General features: G+C 43.8%; 2 protein-coding genes and 2 pseudogenes across 2 annotated transcripts; all 4 read right to left on the bottom strand.

The window, feature by feature from the left end:
* Nucleotides 1–616: 616 nt before the first annotated feature.
* On the bottom strand, nucleotides 617–4,778 carry LOC102715956 (rhomboid-like protein 19). The gene is made up of 8 exons (XM_006657988.3): nucleotides 4,487–4,778; nucleotides 3,859–3,983; nucleotides 3,159–3,219; nucleotides 2,575–2,741; nucleotides 2,375–2,486; nucleotides 2,082–2,284; nucleotides 1,866–2,000; nucleotides 617–1,163 (listed from the first exon to the last, which is right to left on the bottom strand). Exons 1-8 carry the CDS (start codon nucleotides 4,532–4,534, stop codon nucleotides 1,064–1,066), a joined length of 951 nt encoding a protein of 316 aa, XP_006658051.1. The 5' UTR covers nucleotides 4,535–4,778; the 3' UTR covers nucleotides 617–1,063.
* Nucleotides 4,779–5,177: 399 nt separating this feature from the next.
* LOC102715679 (BTB/POZ and MATH domain-containing protein 1-like) lies at nucleotides 5,178–10,421 on the bottom strand. The gene is made up of 4 exons (XM_006657987.3): nucleotides 9,731–10,421; nucleotides 7,540–7,888; nucleotides 6,793–7,069; nucleotides 5,178–5,780 (listed from the first exon to the last, which is right to left on the bottom strand). Exons 1-4 carry the CDS (start codon nucleotides 10,210–10,212, stop codon nucleotides 5,605–5,607), a joined length of 1,284 nt encoding a protein of 427 aa, XP_006658050.3. The 5' UTR covers nucleotides 10,213–10,421; the 3' UTR covers nucleotides 5,178–5,604.
* Nucleotides 10,422–15,240: 4,819 nt separating this feature from the next.
* On the bottom strand, nucleotides 15,241–16,415 carry LOC121055010 (annotated as a pseudogene).
* A 1,545-nt stretch (nucleotides 16,416–17,960) lies between these two features.
* On the bottom strand, nucleotides 17,961–20,964 carry LOC102715406 (annotated as a pseudogene).

Below are 20,964 nucleotides of genomic sequence, written 5' to 3'. Positions count from 1 at the left end.
AGAGGGCGCCCTCTTGTTGCGCCTAGCGCCTGAGGCGGCAGCGCAGCCGGACGACGGGGTGCGCGGCGTAGGCAGGGGCGCGTACAGGGGTCGAAGTGGTTGTGGCGGCGGCGGCGGCGGCGGCGAGGGAGGAGGGAGGCATGGAGCGCCGGAGCGGGGGTGGGGAGGGAGGTGGCTTAGGCTTCGAGATTTTTCTCTTTTAATTTGATTTTCTCCTCCCTTTTCTTCTGTTTTCTATTTCTGTGCATTTTGATCACAGGGAGAGGAGAGGGTTAATGTGGGCTACTGGGCCTTTTTCCTAGGCCTATTATATCTGTTTATGGGCTTACTGTGAGAGAATCACACGGTCATGTGTTGCTCTCCTCATGCAAAAAACGGTGAAATTCAGATAAAATTTTGTCAAAAATTTGAATGCCGTGTTGGATTCTTCCCTGAATTTGGCCAATTCTAGAACTATTGCTTGGTTATAATGGGATTTTGAAACCTGACTCCATCCTGCAATCCCACTCCGGCAACTGCACGGGCCTCAACAGATGCAGTGCTGTTTTCGCTGCCCCAGCGAATCCAATCCAATAAAGGAACTCTTTTGCGGTAATAATGCAGAGATGTTGGATCACAAAGGACAGATAACAAATTCAAAGAAGAAAGAACCAACTCCTGACAATTTAACATCACTTTGTTCATGTAAAGTGTCCCATGGGCTTTAATAAAACATGCAGGGAAACAAAAGCTTTTTTACCAGGGAGAGGGGAAAAAGGGCACCACCACATACTATGGTAAATGCGCTATGCAACTAGCCTGTCCTAAAAAAAACATCACACGTTGTTAAGCATGGTTCACTTCCTAAATCAGTAATGTCACGTTCTCGGATCACCGTTGCCATGCGCTGTAAACTGATTACAGATGATAAGTAGGATAATCAATGAAGAAAAAACCAAAGCAACAGGCAGCGAGGATTGGGGTGTAGAATCGATGGTGTCTTGGTAACTTCTGTCCTCAGAGGATGTGACATTGACAGCACTACCGGGAATTCACAAAATGCACATGCCGTTCCATCGAAGGCTCAAACTTTGTCAGAGGCATCCTGTGATGTGCCCTCAGAACTTTTGACCGCAGCCAGCTTCTCAGCTAATCTTTGCTCCAGTGCCCTTTGACCCCTTTCCCTACAGTGAGATAAACAACACGGTCAATAGAAATTTACGATACAAGGACAGCACACATGCAGAAAACATAATAACAAATAGAGATTAATTGTTGCAACGGAAAATCCAACACTAAGGACATTTGCAAACGAAAAATAATTTATGAATAAAACTTTTATACGTGTTCTTAACGATCTAAAAAAAAGGCTAAAAATAAACTACAATAAAAAACCTCAAAATCAACTCTAAATTTAAAGTTGAAAATTCAAATTTTGGCTTATAATCATATGTAGAAACGAAAAGATGAGGTTGTAAGAACATCCAATCAAGTGTTGGTGATGTCATCTCAAATTTCTTATATATTTTGTTGTTCTTTGTATGCATCATGTGCAAAGGCTGGAAATGTAACAATTATACATTATCTAAAAAAAGAACCACCAATCAACAGGGGGAAATGGAATGTCAACTCCACTTTGGTTTTGAAGTTCCATGACGTCAGGAACTGCATCCATGGAGTGTACGCAATCCTTAGGAAGATACATTATGGGAAGCACAAATATAAAATTGATTGATATTGTTCCAAGGATGCAAATTATCAAATCAAATGCCAGATAAAGGTACCAAAGGGTCCACTATTAATTAGATGGTACAAGTGTCGACGAAATTATGCCCTAATTAATACACAGAGCTAGTGTGTGTGTATGTTTGAGAGAGAAAACCAACCTCCTTCTGTTCGCCTCAATAGAATCTGAGCCAGGCAAAGGTGTGGTATCCAATGTCTGACCTCTACCATCAGCCCTTTCAGATCTTCCACAAAGAAGCCTGTGAAATATAGAAGCTATCGGATCCAGAACTGGTCTGCATGTTCAATTAATTGGTCAGCATATTCTTCCAAATTACAAAGCGATCAAAATTATATAAAGGGGAGACTTGGACCACCTTAGGAATTCAGGGAAGAAACTTGAGAAAGAGAACTCATCGCTTGGGTCTCCTTTCAAGCCTGTCTCTAATCTCCTTTGGAAGTACCGCAGGTAAATCCAACTCATATAAATGCCAAACAATATAACTGGGAGGTAAGAGACAAATTCCTTTACAAAGAAGCTTACAATAACTGAGATCAATGCAACTAGTGATGGGATCCACTGAACAGCCAGAAAAAATAAATGTCAGATCGAGCCAAACACATGATAGTGTGAACTTGAGTCATTCCATTAGTAGTAGCAGATGCAAACCTTTGCCTTAATCTTCAGCACAAAAAGATTTAGCTCCTGTTCTGACATAAGTTGCTTGATACCCACCAGCAATCCTGTCAGAACTCCATAAAATCCAGAAAGAGGAGCATAGCTGAAAAATCAAACAGTACAAGCATTCATTAGTCTACCACATGAAAATACACATGCTTGTAAGCTTGTGTAGAAACAAAAATACTTACAGGTAGCTCTCTTCTTGTGTTGTGTAGTATAGAGCAATAGCGGTTATGAAAACACACACAGATGTTGCGAAGTTGACAACAAAAATGAACTTCGATAACTCCTTTGAGCCCCATAAAGGCTCTAATAACTTCCCAAATAAAAGAAGACCAATTATGCTGATAATCACCTGAAAGCACATTGCTCATGTGAGTTGAGGGAGCTCAATTGCTTAGGCAAATAGCTCATGGTGCGGGGGAAAAAGATATAAGCAATACAATTGTTCTTACAGAAACTTCACTCAATTGCTTTAGGAATTGTGGACGGTATAAACGAAGATGGTATCAAATAAAATAATTGTGCCATCTTAGTTTAAAATGATTCAATTGGAATGAAACATGCTTAATCATTTAGCTCTCATACACCAGGTAATAGCAACAATATTCTAGTCATTGCCAACCCAAATCTCATCCAGTTTGCTGCTAATTTGAGACTACAGTTAGCTAGTCTCATGCATGGCAAAAAATAATTCAGTAGATTGAAGGCAGCAAGAGAAGAAACAGAACTTAAAGCTCCAGGTATATGATGTGGGGGTGGGAGAACTTACCCCTGGAATTGTCAGCTCAACATAGCCACCAGTTATCAGGTTCCAGGCAAAAGGGATTGTCCTGTAGGAAAATAAAATTAACTACATAATTGAGAAGTATACAAAACATTCAGCATGTTTAACAAGAAGGCAGCATATGAAAGCCATACTCTATGAATATCCGTGCCTAATATATTGAATTATTTTATGGTACCTACCGATACTTTCATTTCATCATAAATGAGAATATGATAATAAGATTAATTGATGTGTACAACATGCAATTCTGAATACAATATAATGCATTAATCAACAAAGCTTTAATCAAAACACTGAAATTCACAGCTTCGTGAAAACCAGTGCTGCACAGAACGTGACACTCGCAGGCTATTACCACCACAATAAGTTGCTACAAATCAATGTTAAGCAGCTGCACAAGTTCTTATATGTTGATTGATGCTATGCTACAGAACATTACTATACGAGAAAAGCATCTCTTCAGAAGACAGATTACATGCGACAAATCTATGTTGCCATAAGAACTAACAAAACAAGGGGTGCTGGATGCGGACTACAAGCAGCTGAGCTCACTACATGAAGAAAGTTTGTTTCTGTTCAACATGACCAATAAGTTTCTGTTCAACATGACCAATAACCAGTGCTTGATTGTTTAGACCCACACAAAAAATTTCTTAAGTGATACAGAGATCTGAATCACTACCTTCCAGGAACAAGAGCAAGATAGGTGACAGCTGATGGAAACAGCTGGATCAATAGGTGCACGAGAAGCAATATGACCGCAATGCCCTTGCAAAGCTTCGTGTAACCTCTGAATAAGCTTCCACCCTGCATTTTGTGAAACACAGAATGCAAGATCAGTTTATCATCAGCTACGAAAGTAGCATGAGATGGCCGGCCGTTCCAAATTCAACTCAGTTTCTGACCAGCCAGCAGGGTGCGAATCGCACACAATTCGTCACAATCGTAAGGATAGCAAGCAAAAACACCTAAAATCGAACCATTGGTAGTAGACTTCCGCTAGTATCGGTGCAAATAAAGCTAGCGAGCGGATCGAATAACCCAGTGATCAGGCCGCGAGATCCACGCACTGAAATCGCTAATATGCAACTGGAGCTACCGCCGCATTAGCCAAACCGCATCACAAACCCTTACCGCACCCGCATAGAGCTTTGCGAACACTAGACAATCCTACAACACGCCTCGGATCGCGCGCCACGGGAGGCGCCCGATTCGAGGGGTTCCAGAGCATCCGAGACAGAATGGCGCACCCGCCCTAGATCTACAGAGAGCGAGAGCGAGAGGGGCTGAGGGAGGGGAGAGTGGAATACCCCCGATGGAATTGAGGGCGGCGGCGGAGGGGAGCTGCTGCTCATCATGGCGGTGACCGGAGCCGAGCGCGCCCGCCGACGAGATCCCCCGATCCGAAGGCGCCGCCGCCGCGGATTTGTCGGCTGCGCTGGGTTTTTGTTTCTCTTACGACTCCGCCCCTCGGCTCGGATCGCGGCCGCAGCAGAGGAGGCGCAAGTCTTCCGCTTCCGAAGTGAGCGAGGATGGTGAGGGACTGAGAGGAGTGCAGAGCAAGCAAGATCAGGTGGTTGGGTTTGGAATTGGATCGCTTCGCCTCCTGCGTGCGTCGGTTATTAGATCGTCGGTTCCTGTTTAAGAACGGTCTTATGAAGTTATGATCTGAATATTCTGGTTTTCTCTTCCTAATGCGTCTGATCCTGCTGACTAATTCACATGGAATCTGCATCCTGTTCCATGGTAGTATAGTGGTATGTATGTATCAACTTGGAGTTTCATAATAGAACATGTCCCACAGATAAAAGAGTATACAGTATAATACCATGTGGTTCATTTCAGGTTTCAGCTGAGGAATCCATTGATTTCAGAAGTAAACATTCACCCCAAAAAGAAGCTGGAAAATATATATTTGCAGCAAAAATCCTCGCGACTAGTTTACAACTCTGCCTCGACCCAACAAAGGAAAAGAAAAGGATGCGAATACAAAAGCTAAATGACATGATACAACCGATACAATTCATTGCATTTTACCATTTCAATTGAATTACAGTCATAATACAGACGACTACAAATTCGACAAAGCCGACCTAGCACAAAGTTAACTTCCATAGATACATTCTGCACCTTTACTTCCACCGACAAAACCTTGCACCAGTCCACCTTTGCCGTGCCACCTGCGTGCACTTATGTTCACAGGCTGCAAAAGCGGCAGGCTTCGCAGCAATGCAATTTGCAGTACACTAGTCAGTAGAAACATATATTAGCAACAACTCAGCTCCAGAGTAGCAACGATAGGGAGAGATATGAACTCACAAGACGCTACAACATGCATGATATAATATGGCACCACAAAAGTGCCGTCATAGAACTATAAGACTTTACACAACACATGGAAATCCTGCTAGGTTTATCAGGGCTGCCTTTAAATCCTTGGTTTCACGCGTCTTCCATTGGCATCACCACCGTCAAGGACTTCGTTTGAATACAAGCAAGGGCTGACCGAATGCTCTCCTACCTTGGCCACATACTCCAGAAGCTCGGTCAGAAGAGACGGGCAGCTTTGCTGCAAATAATCAAATCCATCGGTTTGCATGACAGCTGCACCAGAAACAACACAGTTAAATGGGTATTGATGGATTCAACTATATATTTAATCATACAGCTGATATGACAGTAAACAAGCAAATAAAATGTCTCCAGTACCAGAATATCAGTTTGCAGAGAATTTAAGCACCTGCATACATCAGAACAGTACTAGCTTCAAAAAAGTCCCTAAGCTATGAATTCTGAATGCTCGTAATTCCATAGCGGAACACATAACCAATACATGAGACATCTGCAGCAACCAGTCAAAGCAATAACCCAAGCAATGAAATGGCCAATAACCAGACCTAAGTTATCAAATCTGAATTCTGGTGATTCCATAGTGGAACAAATACCAGTAGGTCAAATGTATACATGTTATTATGGGACATCTACAGAACCAGCATATGCAAACCGCAATAGTACAAGCAATGATATAGCCAAGCAGCCAAGGACTAGTGGTGACTTGTGAACAGTTTATTATGGCCGAATGCTGATCCACTACTGACAAGACTCCCCAAAAGGAAACAGGATGTTCACATGCACGAATGGCAGGGTGGTTATGTCAAATTCAGCAGCGCATTTCTTGCACTCCTGAACATTATTTTACATGCTTATCATATTTGGAGCTTAAATCAAACCAATATAAAGGAAACAGGATGTTCACATGCACGAATGGCAGGGTGGTTATGTCAAATTCAGCAGCGCATTTCTTGCACTCCTGAACATTATTTTACATGCTTATCATATTTGGAGCTTAAATCAAACCAATATAATAACATGAATGTTTCACAGGAATCTCTATTGCTGTCGTATTCACTAGCATTAACTCTATATTCCAATGCGGCCAAATAAATAACTGCCACATATCAATTTTGGAGACACATGACAAGACTAAAAAGGGTGCTCTTTGTGTATGCAAAAGAGTTTATATATCAACTAGAATAAAAAAAAAACTTACTAAAGCCACTGGTTTTATACAAGAAATCAGTTTGCAATCAAATAAATTATAATGTTATATGTTTACCTTTTAAATTTTCAGGCAAAGCCACAAATCTCAGGCAAACAGTTTTTAGCTGATAACAGTGGTGCTGCTCAGCCAGTGCCAAAGTATTTGCAACTGTGTTTATTGCAACATCTTCACACAACTTGAGCTCACAGAGCAACTTTAGTCTCTCCAATGCATAACGATCCGCAGCTGCAAGTAAATGCTGAGCCATCAAAGTGGACACCCATGTTGTATTTAGGCCAGTAAGCTCTTCGATATCAGGCAACTCATCCCAGTACATGAAATGGAGTAAGGCCTGCAAAAAATGATGTGCATCAAAATCCCACATGTATGAAATATTTTTAAACTAGTAAGAATATAGTATATCAAGTAACATGATGAACCCCACTACAACAGTATATCTATAAAGTGAACAATCAGAATGGAAAACAGTTGACAATTACCGCACTGAATTGCATGACTGCACCAAAATATAGTTGATAAGGCATACAATAGTAGCTAGCCGACACTAGTGACAATCAAACAGCATATGAGCAGCATTATGTACCTTGTTTGCTTTGTTACATACTACAGGAATAACATTCAAGTTTTTTCCAACAATCTATATTTAAATTATAGCTGACTACCATTTTAATTATAGCACTTAATGAAGATCATAGCAAAGAGACAATTGCTAAAAGCGATGGCAGACAGCACTGCCTAAATCAAGTGGAATAGACAACATGGAAAATAAGTCAAACAAAACAAACTGGGAGCCTGTGAAACCTTGAAAACTGAAGCCTCCATATCCTCAATTGCTATACGCTTCATGTTTTTATCCTTCATTGGACCAAAAAGCTGTGCCCTAAAAACAGGTGACCGGGCTGCAAGAACCACCTTGTGAGCAGGGAACACCTCTCCATCAACTTCAAATGTAATGTCAGTTCTCTTCCCATCCGTCAGTAGCTGGCCAATATGCTTAGACATATTGGATGGTGGCACTGGTATTGTATATATCTTTGGCCCTTCAGTATGAGATTGGACAACACCAACAGTACAATTCACCAAAAGACAATCATCTTTAAGATAATCTGATGATTCCAAGGCAGACCGTTTGAAAAAACGCTTGTAACCCCTGCACAAGCAAAGAAGTACAAGTCATCTCCAAATACTACTGGACGATGTGCACCATACAAACAAGATGCATGAAGCAACACAGTTACATATGGAAGCAAAATTAAGTTAATTTATTTGAACAAGAGAGAGGATCAAGATTACACCCGTCAGCCTATGCCCACATTGCATTCCCAAATGTCAAATACAATTCATGAAAGGCATTCCTCTAATTGGTATAATTACATGGCATGCAGAAAAACGTCATCTGCAAATGCCAAATGTAAGCACATAAAATAATTTCCTTAGCTTGAACACACAACCATTTGATTATTGCATCCTGCAACAAAAGCAATGCCAGGTACCAATGGCCGATGATGAACAATTGAACACAATAGCAGAGACACCTCATATAGAGATTTAGAGAAGAAAGCATTTCAACTATTTATAAAGTAGCAATAACAAACAGTACTTACTCTAGCTTGCTGCAACCATCTAATAAATCATCAAATACAAACATAAACATACCCAGAATCCCACAAGTGCGATCAATCAACATGAAAGTGGAAAAGGGTGTGACTTAATCAAATTTCTGTAAGCTGCTTCTAACCGCTCCGCATTGGAAGACATTGGAAACATCGACTCTAAGCTGCTTCTACCCGCTCCGCAGCCTTCTAAATCAGATATTTTGAACCAAACAGCCAAAACAAGTTTGGAAAGTGACGGTGTGCCAATAACATAACTTTGTACCACCAAATCCTGCATTATTGGTTTACAAACTGAAAGCCCAAATGATGTTCCAATGCAGAGTAAAAAAGCATCAATCTAAAACACTCAAATCTACAGCGTAAAACAAGAACATAGCAGCAATGAGCCCACATATAACAGCACTCAATAAACATGAGGTAATAGGGTACACACCACATGACAACTCCGATTCCAGAACACAGTGTTCTAAAAATCAGCTTTAGGCGCTGACTCGTGTTGGGACATCGAGGAGACGACAACAGGATGGAAAGATTAGTGTTGGAAAGGAGAGGGAATCCAACGGCTCCGATTTAATAGTAGTGTATCAGCCCACTTGGCCCATTATGAGGGTATACTGGGTTTTGTTTCTTTACTGCTCACTCCTCCCTTAGTCCTCTCTGTTACAGACAGCATGATGGCAATGGCAGAGTACAGCGCATGCCACACAGGCACTGCAACCAGAAGATTGGTCTGCGGCCTTTTATCCTTTCTCTCTTGGCTCTCTCTCTCTCTACATCTCTTCTTCCTCATCTTCCCTATTTCCTATTTCAAATGGCTGCCTAGCCACCGCTGAATCACGCTAGGCATTATTCAGCAACATGCCACCCGACTAGTGCCTTCTTGAACCATGCCAGAACAATGAGAAATGTGTGCAGCCAGGTCCTACCAGGAAAGGTGCAAGAACAGAACCCACTACAATCACATAACCTAGCCATTCATAAAAGCCGAGTCACATAACATAAAAATAATATCATAGTTGAAGCAGACAGTAGTTAAAGCTTACAGAGTCTACAGAACTAAACACATGAAAAATTGACCTAATACTACAAGCTAAAAATAATCCGTTGCTCAGAAATTGCCACATTTAGGAGAACTCTTAAACATGAATCAACTTATAAACCTAAAAAGCTAGTACAATCTACTAAGTAGAAGTGTCTCAAATTTCACTCTGCGCATAACTAAAAGGAGGAAACATAAATATTATGTATTCATGAGTAACATAATAAATAGTAATACAATCACTCGACTCTAGGTCGCCTAGCAGCACAATATATGCATGCAAGATGCAACAAATGCAACCTGATTAAAATGCCATGGCGCAAGTCAAGGGACTCACCACATGCTCCCCCGGTACTTGAGGGTATAGGGTCCGCCCTCGAGCGACCTCCCAAAGTGGGTGTGGACCTTGTCCTGCCCCTTGCCGCTCTGGTCGACGAGCGTGAGCTCGAAGAGCGCGCGCACGTCGGTGCCCTCGCTGGCGAGCGCTATGAAGAGCGACACGTAGGCGGCGCCATCCTCGGGGCTCTTCCCGTCGGGGTAGAAGTATATCGCCCACTCGTAGCCCCCCACGGTGAAGGGCTCGGAGGCGATGTACTTCCCCACCCCGATCCCCTTGGCGAGGTTGTACCCGGCGATCTTAAAGTGGTGCGACCCGTTGACGGTCTTGGTCACCGACGTGGACGCCGTCTCCGCGGGCGCAGCGGGGACCGCGGCCGAGGAGGAGGGGCACGACGCGGCGATCGGCGGGAAGGGCCGCCCCGCCGCGGCGGCGGGGGAGGAGGAGGAGGGGCCGCCGCGGCAGGCACGGCCGGCGCCCATCGACCTAGGGTTTGTTCGCCCACCGTCCCCTCGACCCGCGGCGGCGACGGTGGGGGCCGGGATCCGGCCGGATCGGGCGGATCAGGCGGAGGCCGGCGAGGGGGAGGGGCGGATCCCGCGACGGTTCCGGTGGGGGGATCCGGGGCGGCGGAGACGGATTTGGGGGAGAAATGGAGGAGGAGGAGGAGGTGGAGGTGATGGAGTTTGGTTTTGGCTTTTTGCTTTTGCTTCAGGGGGGGTTGGGTTGGGTTGGGTGGGTAATAAAAACGAGTGGGCGTGCCGACCGCGGCGGGGGTTGGTCCGTCCGTTCGCTGCTGCTGCCTGCTGCGGCTGCGTTCATGGAGGTGCCTTGTGGGACTTGCCGACCTGGCGTGGTGGATGAGCCGCCGGATTTCGTGTCGTGGGCGATCACACGGTCCACCGCTCGCACCGCACCGCCTCCGTGGACTCGTGGATGTAAGAGGTAACCGTTGGTGTAGTAAAAGCTCAGGCTCCCGAGTTTTTAGCTATTGTGTGCTCTTTCCTCCCTTTTGTTCGATTTTAGGGTCGGTTTTTCTCAACCGTTTTTTATCCATAAAGACTAAAGTTTAGTCTTTAACCACATTAAATGTTTGGACACTTATCATAAATAGTAAACGTAGATTATTAATAAAACTCATTCATAATATTTAACTAATTCGTGAGACAAAACTAATGAGCCTAATTAATCCATGATTAGTTTATGTGATGCTATTGTAAACATACGCTAATTGTAGATTAATTAGGCTTAAAAATTTGTCTCGTGGATTAGCTCTCATTTATGAAATTAATTTTTTTTATTAGTCTATGTTTAATACTTTAAATTAGTGTTCAAATATCGGATATGACATAGGGCTAAAAAGTTTAGCCTCGTTTAAATAACCCCGAAATCAATCCTGGGAATTGATGTAGAGCCGTCTTCTGTTTTATTTGTTCTTTTCAACCGATTTTATGAGGGTCTTCAAATTTCAAAGGTTGTTGCAAGTGAATGATGATTTTAAATTTGACGCTTATTTGTTGGATGAGAGTTTACATTTAACTTACTCTGTACCACTATCCGTTTGTAATATGATTCTTTGCATTCCCAAATTGCTGCAAATTATGGAGTGCTACCTCTATCCCAGAAAAATTTTATTTTTCGATTAATGTGTCGAGCGTTTGACCATCTGTTTTATTTAAAAAATTTTATCCAAAATTTTAAAAGAATTAATCATGCGTAAAATATTATTCATGTTTTATTATCTAATAAAATAAAAATATTAATCATATTTTTTAAATAAGACAAAGATTCAAAAGGTTATATTAAAAAACTAAAAAATAAACTTTGTCACAGAGGTTACCTTTTTCTGAAGAAGGAAAACGTCCATCAAAGGTTCCTGAACTCGAAGCCGAGTTTGTTTTTCGTCCTTTAACCGGAATACCAGAAACTGCAATTTTTTATCGATTTTACTAACATGACGTCTAATGGGTGTTACGTGTCAGATTATTTTAATTTTTCCCTCTCTCTTTATCTCGCTTCCTCTCATCTCTCTATTTTCTTCCTCTCTCCCGCCCACGCCTGCGTGCTCGCTGCCGCGCGTCGTCCGCCATCTGCGCGCAGCTCGCCGACCGCTGCCGCCATCCACGCGCAGCTCGCCGACCGCTGCCGCCATCCACTGCTCGCCTGCCGCTGCCGCCATCCCTGGGCGTCCTCGCCACCGCGCGCTTCGCCACGGGAGACCCCGTGGAGGGCTGGCTCGACCTCCGCGGCGGCAAGCACTGCGGCCACGGGACGCACACCCTGACGCTCCGCGTCTGGCTGCGGTTCTTGCACGTGGAGTTCGACTCCGGCTGGGACACTGGCGTTCGTCTCCCCGGGTTCACCGGCGTATTTTCCGAAGAGGAGCAACTGTCGTGTCAGGCTATACCAGAACTCGCACCTGTCCGGCGAGTTCGACCCGGGAATCCGCCTCGTCGGCGGGCAGTGGTACCGGCCGACGCGCCTCTGGGAGGACCTATATGTTGCCATACGCGACGCGAGGCGGTTCCTGTACATCGCCGGGTGGTCGGTGAAGACGGCGATCGTGCTCGTGCGCGACGCGGCCCGGATGATCCCCGACGGACGAGGGCGTTACTCTGGGCGAGCTGCTGAGGCGGAAGGCCGACGAGGGTGTTAGATTGTGAGATAAATTAGAGTTTGTTAACAATTAGTTAACACATGATCTTGGCGTGCACGTGGGATAATGATTGCATGCAGATATCTTGCGTGCAGCGTCCAGAAGGACCAACTATCTCTAGTTTATTATCTTCTTCATCTTGTATATATGGACTATTTGCACAACAACCAATGGTATATTTGCCACCGGTGAAGGCTGTTTTTCACCGGTATATATAGGCGTAACCGGGCCGAGCTCAAGGCACGGTTCTCTCCACATATCTCTAGAGAGGGGGTGGTCGTGCTGGTGATGCCGTTGCAGGACAAGACGTTCCGTCTCCTTCATCGGCAACACTAGCCTCATGAAGACGCACGACGAGGAGACGCGGCAGTTCTTCGAGGGAACCGACGTGCGGTGCTTCCTTTGCCCACGCAATGCCGACGCGTCGCTCACCATGGTGCAGCACGTCGAGGTCACTGCGGAGTTGATCACCCAGCACCAAAGACGCCAGCCGTCAGAGGGGAGTCAGGGCCTCAGGGGTGGCGAGGTGGCCCGACGTAGGGTTCACCTAGGTAGAGGTGATCGGCCGAAAGCACGCCTCGACTAAGGGTGGATAGAAAGCTCGTGGCTCGTTAGCTCGCTTGACTCGTGACAAACTCGGCTCGGCTCGACTCAGCTTGTTTTATTTTTCTAACTAGCCGGGCTAGTATTTTAGCTCGTCAGAGATAGCGAGCCTCGAGCTGGCTCGTGAGCTGCTCGCGAGCCTAACGAGCTATATCAAAGACATAAGATTCACCGGCGTTCATTGATTTCACTCTGGAATGCATGTTTTTAGTACTTCATAGGTTCACCATGTGATTTGTTGGTTCAAACTTTAATATTTAAATACAATTTTATATGACTTGCATGTTTGAAATGAAAATTTTCTTGTATAACCTATTGAAAAATTATTTAGGCTAACTTTTTATGCATGGCTCATGAGTCTAACGAGCCAGCTCGAGCTTTATAACGAGTCGAGCTGCTGGGTTTTTAGCTCGTTACGATAACGAGCTGACCCGGGCCAGCTCGTTATCTTAACGAGCTAAACCGAGCCGAGTCGAGCCGGCTCGTTATCCAGCCCTAGCCTCGAACTCAAGCACGCCGTTGGTGGCTGCGGCGGTTGACCCAGCCGCACCACAAAGCGCGGCTCCTGGAAGGCCACTGGCTGTGACCTAGTTGTTCGTTGCCCCTCCAGCCACCACCGCCCACTAGATGCACGGTGGGGGAGAGGAAGAAGAGAGAGGAAATGAAGGGAGAGAAAAAAAAGGAAAAGAGAAAAAATAAAAAAAACTGATATATGGGACTCACCGAACGCCACATCAACAAAAACCAGTCATAAAAATGAGTCAATATTGTTGAGGAATCTTTTTTTAAAGGTTTATACTAGTTTAGGAAAGGTTTATACTAGGTTGGAGGTACACATTTCTGGTATTCCAGTTAAGAAAAAAAAACAAACTCGGCTTTAGGTTGAGAGATCTCCAATAGACTTTTTCCTCCGGAGAAAACAAACGATCCAGCCCAACAGCTAGCCGGGCTATATTGCACCCCAACGGGCCCATGGCCCACGGTCTGGCTGCCACCGCCGCCGGCCACTATGCAGCCCAATTTTTCTTCGCATGCTCCGTGCCCTGAGCTGGCTCCGTCGGTGACAAGCGGGGCGCCCGGCGGGGAGGTGAGCTGGGCGAGGTCGCGATGGTCTCCGGCGGAGACAAGAGCGATCAGCCAACGCGGCGAGGCAACCTGTTAGGCGCGCCGGCGCCGGCGGCGATGGCGAACCCCCAGCCCCCAGGCCATTCCTCAACGGTGATCTCTCGAATCTCGATCCCTTTGGTTACACTGGAATCGACTGCTTAGGGCTTTGAAAACTTGGGAGTGTTCTTCTATTGCTAGTTTACTGGTCAATAACACAGTTCTAGGGTCCCATCGTTTCGTTCTTCTTGTTTTTTTTTTTTTGAAAAAAGGCGATGTGTTTTTGCAAACTAAAAATAACTTACATGTAAACTTTTATATATATGCATCCATAGTGAGTCAAAAACAAATGCCGTAAATAAATCACAATGAGATAATCACAAAATCAAGTCAAAATTTAAATTTTAAAATTATATTTTAGCTTATAAGCAGTTGTAAGTGCGAAATAATAGGTGCCCTAGTCTCAATATGAGGGCCGTACACGTGAATTTAAGGGCCCTGTGCTCAACTAAAATCGGGCACCATGAGGCATGCTTGACATGGTGCGCATGCCCTCAATATTTCGTGACTGTTCAATTGAATCCAACTTAATTAAATTATTTGTTCTTGCCACAAAAGAAGCGATAGAAACACTGTAATCCATAAGCTGTGTATTGCATTGTCACAGTATGCATTTCTCAGCCATAGTTGGCAAATTCTGGGCTGCTACCGACTTTGGTTGAATAGGGCTAATCGCTGCAGCAGAAAACTCAATTTTCAGGAAATAAACCACATACTTTATGAAAAATAATTGATGTCAAAATTGCCACATGCTAGAACTTGGCTTATGGAATACAATTACTTCAAAAATCTTTAAGCAATTAAGCATTGGCCACTTCAAGAGATGATAAATGGATAAATCATCAGTACAAACGCAAACAAATAAATTAGACTGCAGGACTAATGAGATACAATTACAAGTAGCCTTCGCCTATCCTGTGCTAACAATATGCATGGTCTTCTTATTCCAATCCAAACATTTTCTTTTTTTTTTTCTTTTACCATCACTGCAACATGGACCAACTATAAATGTATGGTATTTGAATTGCAGTAAGAAGTTCGGTAACTCAGTGCAACTGAAAGTGGGAAATCATCTCTTACAGTCTTTTTAGTTGGCAGGGTTGATGCCTTGCAGTCACTGACGGCCAATTAATTGTTTTGCTCTGTCCACAAGAGCAAAGAGAGGTGTGCCACATTCCATGAAACCTGTGTCGCCCAATAAAATCATGTAGTTGTCAACCCTTGAGGGTGTCTTCTCTACCATCTTCAGTGCATCCACCATCTGCGGCTCTTTGAAATAATTTCCGTAGCGAGAATTGCACTCCATCATGTATATTGTTTGCTCAAGTATCACCCTCTGGATCCCATGGCAGTGAGCACTTGGTTTCATGTTCGCATTCAGTGCATCCACTAGCCTCTTGATGAATCTTTCCTTAGTTTGTTCGTGCTCTAGTGCTTGGGCAAATTGTTCAGGATTAACTTTGCATATTTGTGAACTAAGACCAATGAGGATTCCTAGTTATGCTCCTTCAACATTCTTTATTCTTTCCAACACCTGTTTCAGTAGAACCAACAATGTCATGTAGCATGAAAAACATAGCTGTAAACTATAGTTGTACAGTTTAGTGGTAAATAATGTCCACTCCTATGAAAAAATGACAATTTTTGACAAACACTAATAGCCAGAAAATGTACACCATGTTATACAGCTCTAGGCCCTCATCTTTTTGCATTTTTCCTTGAAAAGCTAAACGGCATATTTGCAAACGAAAAATAATTTGTGCATAAAACTTTTATACACGTGTTCTAAACGATCTAAAAGCAAATGCTGAAAAATAAACTACGATAAAAAAAAACCCAAAATCAACTCTACATGTAAGTTTGAAAATTCAAAGTTTAGCTTATAAGCAGAAACAGAAGTGGAAAGATGGGGATCCTAATATCACACTTATAGTATGAATTAGCAGGGCTCACCTTTTGCAAGATCCGAGGTAGTTCCTTTAGGTCTGATTCCATTTGCTCAGGTTGAGCGTGCGCACATAGATTACACAACAAACTTGCTGCCCCATATATGTATTTATCATCAGGGTTTACGATCATCTTTTTTAGTTCATTAATGAACTCTGGTTCTTTCAACATAACCAAGCAGCTATGAACATTTTCTAATGCCAGCATTGCGAGAGCTTGACCGGCGACCTTTGGCATCAAGCAATCAACATCTGTACTGGATGTTCTGTCCGAATTGCGGAATGCCTTTATCAACCTGGTAATGAGCACCTGCATGTGCCCGATCTCCTGCCTTGTGTCTTTGTCAATGTCAAGGTTTCTGAGGATTCCTGCCACGAGCTTCCTTAATTCTTGTGTGCTGTCGTTGTCTCCCAAAGATTTCTTTGAGATTCCTCAACAGGAAGGTATGCTTTCATATATTGTACGTAATTGTTTAATCACAAGTTCTACCTTGGCTCAATGGTCATCGTCACTCTCTTGTATCTTGGAGACTAGAGGTCGAACCTTCATATGAGGTTGAACCCTCATAGGAGCATATTTTCTTTGATCTCTGGTCTTCTGGATAGAAGAGGGAGACAGTGACCACTGAGTCAAGGTAGTACTAGTAGTACTTATGATTAAACAATTACATATGTTATACTATATGTACCAAACCACAGTTCAATCGAAAAGGTCTGGGGTGCGCGCGCGGCAATTTTGCAATTTGCCCCCAGAGGGTGGCAAGGGGCCAAAGTGCAAAATTGCCACCACGCCGTCATCGCCCGTCCCCGGCTCCCTCCCCACCGTATGCCACGTTATCTTTTCGCCCTCTAGGAGGGTGACAGGAGGTTAGATTTGTAAATTTTGGAAACAAAAATATAGTTTTATAAATTATTTATTAAATAAAACTAAAAATTAAAAAAAATCGGCTACTCACTCCACTGCCTGTTGTACACTTCTGTTCCCCGTCTCCGGGCTGGTATGAGGCGATGGTACCGGCTAGGCTAGGGGTGAGGAATCCCGGGTGAGGAATCCCTTTCTCCCGTTCTCCTCTTCTTTCGGCAAGGAAGCTGAATATTTGAGAAGTTGCATGCACCAGTCAGTTGCACCTAAAAGTCTAAACTGATAAGGAAAGACGGGCAATTCACTTTATACACTCCAACCTCCAAAACTTCCCTTCACGCGTGGAATATTGGAGGGTGCTGCAATTAATATAATTAATTGTGCGTCAGCTAGGATTTGAACTCGAGACCTCTGGCTCTGATACCATGTTAAGTTGCTTGCATCAGCCAGTTGCACCTAAAAGTCTAAGCTAATAGGGAAAGACGGTCAATTCGCTTTAGAGCAATTTTACAATCAGTGAGAAGGTACCATGGGGTACCAAAATTTTAGCGTAAAATTTTGATACCTCTTGATACCTAGGTACTAGAAAGTACCAAATTTTATATTAAAATTTTGGTACTATCAGTATCTACTCAAGAACTGTAAAATTGCTCTTTGCTTTATACACTCCAACATCGAGAAAAAATGATAGTCATGGTCATACTGAAATCGAATGCAACACAGTTCTAGTCTCAACCCTGTGCTCAGCTAAAAGCAGGAAACTTAGTGTTCTTTCATAATGCATTGTTGGCTGGGCGCATGACCTGAATATTTCGTGTCTGTTCAGTTGAATTAAACTCAATTAACTTTTTTGTTCATGCCGCAAGTCATTGACCACTCCAAGAAATGGTAACGGGATAAAACATCAGTAGAAAAGAAAACAAATAGATTACAGTGCAGACAAATGAGGTCCAATTACATTAACCTTTGCTCATCTCAAAGGCAAATCGTGTTCTTTCGATAAATGTGATATGAACATTCACTTTTTTTTTTTGCTCTGTGACAACAATATGCATACTCTTCTGACTCCAATGACACCATTTTCTATTTGTTCTATTTGCCAGAGCCACAATATGCATCAACTATAAATTCACTGCAACTGTAAATGGGAAATCATATGACTCTTATTTTGTCAGTTGGCACTGTTGATGCTTTGGAGCCACTGACGACCCATCAATTCCTTTGCCCTATCCACTAGAGCAAAGAGAGGTGTGCTGCATTCCATAAAGCCTGCATCACCCAAGAAAACCATGTAGTTCTCAGCCCTTGATGCCATCTCTGCTACAATCGACAGTGCGTCCATCATCCGGTATTCATTGAAACAATTGGCATAGCGAGGATTGCACTCCATCATGTATATGGATTGCTCAAGTATTACCCTCCAGATCCCAGGGCAATGAGCACTTGGTTTCATGTTTGCATTCAGTACGTCGACTAGCCTCTTTACGAATCTTTTCTTAATCTGTCCGTGCTCTAGCTCTTGGGCAAATTCTTTAGGAATGACTTTGCATATTTGTGAACTAAGGCCAATGAGGATTTCTAGTTCCGCCCCTTCAGTATCCATTATTCTTTCCAACACCTGTAGTAGAACCAGCATGTCATGTAGCATGATAAACATAGCTGTGCAAACTATAGTTATACTTATGTAGTCCAGAGGTAAATAAAAGCCCATTTTTAATACAAAAAATGACAAAATCGAATAGATAACAAATACAAAAGGAGACAACATTCTATACACCTCTAATATTGCATTTGTAGTATGGATTAGCAGGCTCACCTCTCGCAAGGTGTGAGATAGTCCCCTGAGGTCTGATTCTGTGAGCTCGGGTTGAGCATGCACGCACAAATTACGCAACAGGCTCGCTGCCACGTATATGTATTTATCATCATGAATTAGGATCATATTTTTTAGTTTATTAATGAACTCTGGTTCCTTCAACATAATGAAGCAGTTACGCGAATTTTCTAATGACAGCATTGCCAATGCTTGCCCACTGATCTTTGGCAGCAAGTAATCAACATCTGAACTAGGTGGTCCTTCGGAAGCAAGGAATGCCTCGATCAGCTTGGTAATGATCACTTGCACGTGTCCAATCTCTTGCCTTGTGTCTCTGTCAATGGCAAGGTTTCTGAGGATAGCTGCCACGAGCTTCCTTGGTATTTGTTTTCTGCTGTTGTCTCCCAGGATCTCTGCAAGGTTCCTGAACAGAAAGGGGTGCTTTGATATCTTGTACCGGAGTTTTATGCCAACTTCTCCTTCGATGCTCGTGAGCCTCTGCAACACCTTCAATGATGACTCTATGAGAATATTCTGTTGTTCTTCGGAATTCACCGTTGCACTTCTGAAACTTGTGAATCCTATGATTTTGGGGATCAGGTCAGTTACTCTGTCGATTTCCACACAATTATTTTGGTCACAACCAGCAAGGTTGTGAACAATTGACATGCCTATTGCAGGGAGAAGATCGTAGTCTGTCAAGGGCTGCTCCTTGGGAATTGACCAATACTCCGATATCCTCCGCCGCCAACTTCTGCATATGGATCTCTGCTCGTTGATGCGTGCTGATCGGGTTGGTGTTTCCAGCAGCTTATCAGTGTACACAAGTGGCTCTTGTCTTTGCCCTTCATCAGCAGCTACATCACATCTTTTATATTTTCTTACTGTTGCACCATTAAAAGGATCTTTATCATCATCAGTATCCAGAAGTGGGTGACCTCGTTTTGGCTTTCCATCAGCATCCAGAAGCGTGGATACAAGCTGCAATGTCCCAGGCACACTCACAAGCCGGAGGCTGTTTGCAAGCTCGTTAGTGACCTTGGCGGCATATATCCTGATAGTTTCATGGTCATTTCCACTACTCCAATCCAACATGCTGATTAACCTTGCCATCGTCTGTGCTGAAGTGTTGAGTTTCTCTAGAAGCTGTGCCCTAGCCGGATCTCTTTGCAGAAAAGTGTGCATTATCCGGACCCCGTACAGCTGACTATTGGACGAGTCTGAATTCAAAGAATCCATGGCAAAGTTACTGAGGCCAATATTCTTTGGAGCAAACATGTCTCCTTGCATGTATTTGTTGAAGGCGTATGCGTAGTACATATTGACAGATTCCACCCCCCACTGGCCTGTAAACCCAGCACGACGAACGAGGGATCTCCGAGGGATGAACAAGAAGACCTCCAGCATGCCAGCCGCAATGTAAAGCATTCCTTGGCCAAACACCATCACGTAGAAGATGGTTAGAGATTGGCGAAGATTCTTCTCATCATCACCACTGTAGCCATCAGGTGGAAGGCGCAGACCTGCGAGGGCGACACGCACGATTGCTGCTGGAATCTGTAAGTTGCCAAATGAAAGTAAGATTACAGCACAGACATCGATCACGATTATGCCATATCGACGGCCTGGATCAACCATAGCAACCAGCATCCCTAGTGCAGCAAGCATGCATGAGTTCAGAATAAACCGACACCAAAACATGTGTTTGCTGCCCAGAGCGCTGTGCAGTAGGTTGGTGAACCTGGGAACTGCAGCCTGCTGATTGTCACCGTGACCACAGTCACACAGAGAACTGCATACGGTATCCATAAGGTCAGTGAGCTTCTGAAAATGATTTTGTGCATTCGCTGATCGTAATACCGAAGTATTGGGAAAGCTAGCAATATGATTGCAACCACGGGGCTCCATAGAGATATCGCACGGTATAGCCAGTTGCAGTTCCGTGGCCTTGGAGCTCCTCGTCCACAAAGAAACTGGCCACCCACAAGCAGTAGTATTACCATGCTTACGAGTAATATGGGTACTATGAGATCCGAGTTCGAAGTAGCCATGCGCAGCGTTGCCGCTATATCCCAAAAGTACACGATCACGATAAGTCCGTTGCCGCCAAAGGATCTCAGAGCACCTCTTGTCCGAAAGAACAATTGATAATCGGACCTATTGTTGGGGCTGCTGAACATCCTGAAG

The sequence above is a fragment of the Oryza brachyantha genome, chromosome 7 (genome assembly GCF_000231095.2).
Source record: "Oryza brachyantha chromosome 7, ObraRS2, whole genome shotgun sequence".
Lineage (NCBI taxonomy): Eukaryota > Viridiplantae > Streptophyta > Magnoliopsida > Poales > Poaceae > Oryza > Oryza brachyantha.
The sequence above is the reverse complement of the archived record's forward strand: the minus strand, read 5'-3'. Positions and strand labels throughout refer to the sequence as shown.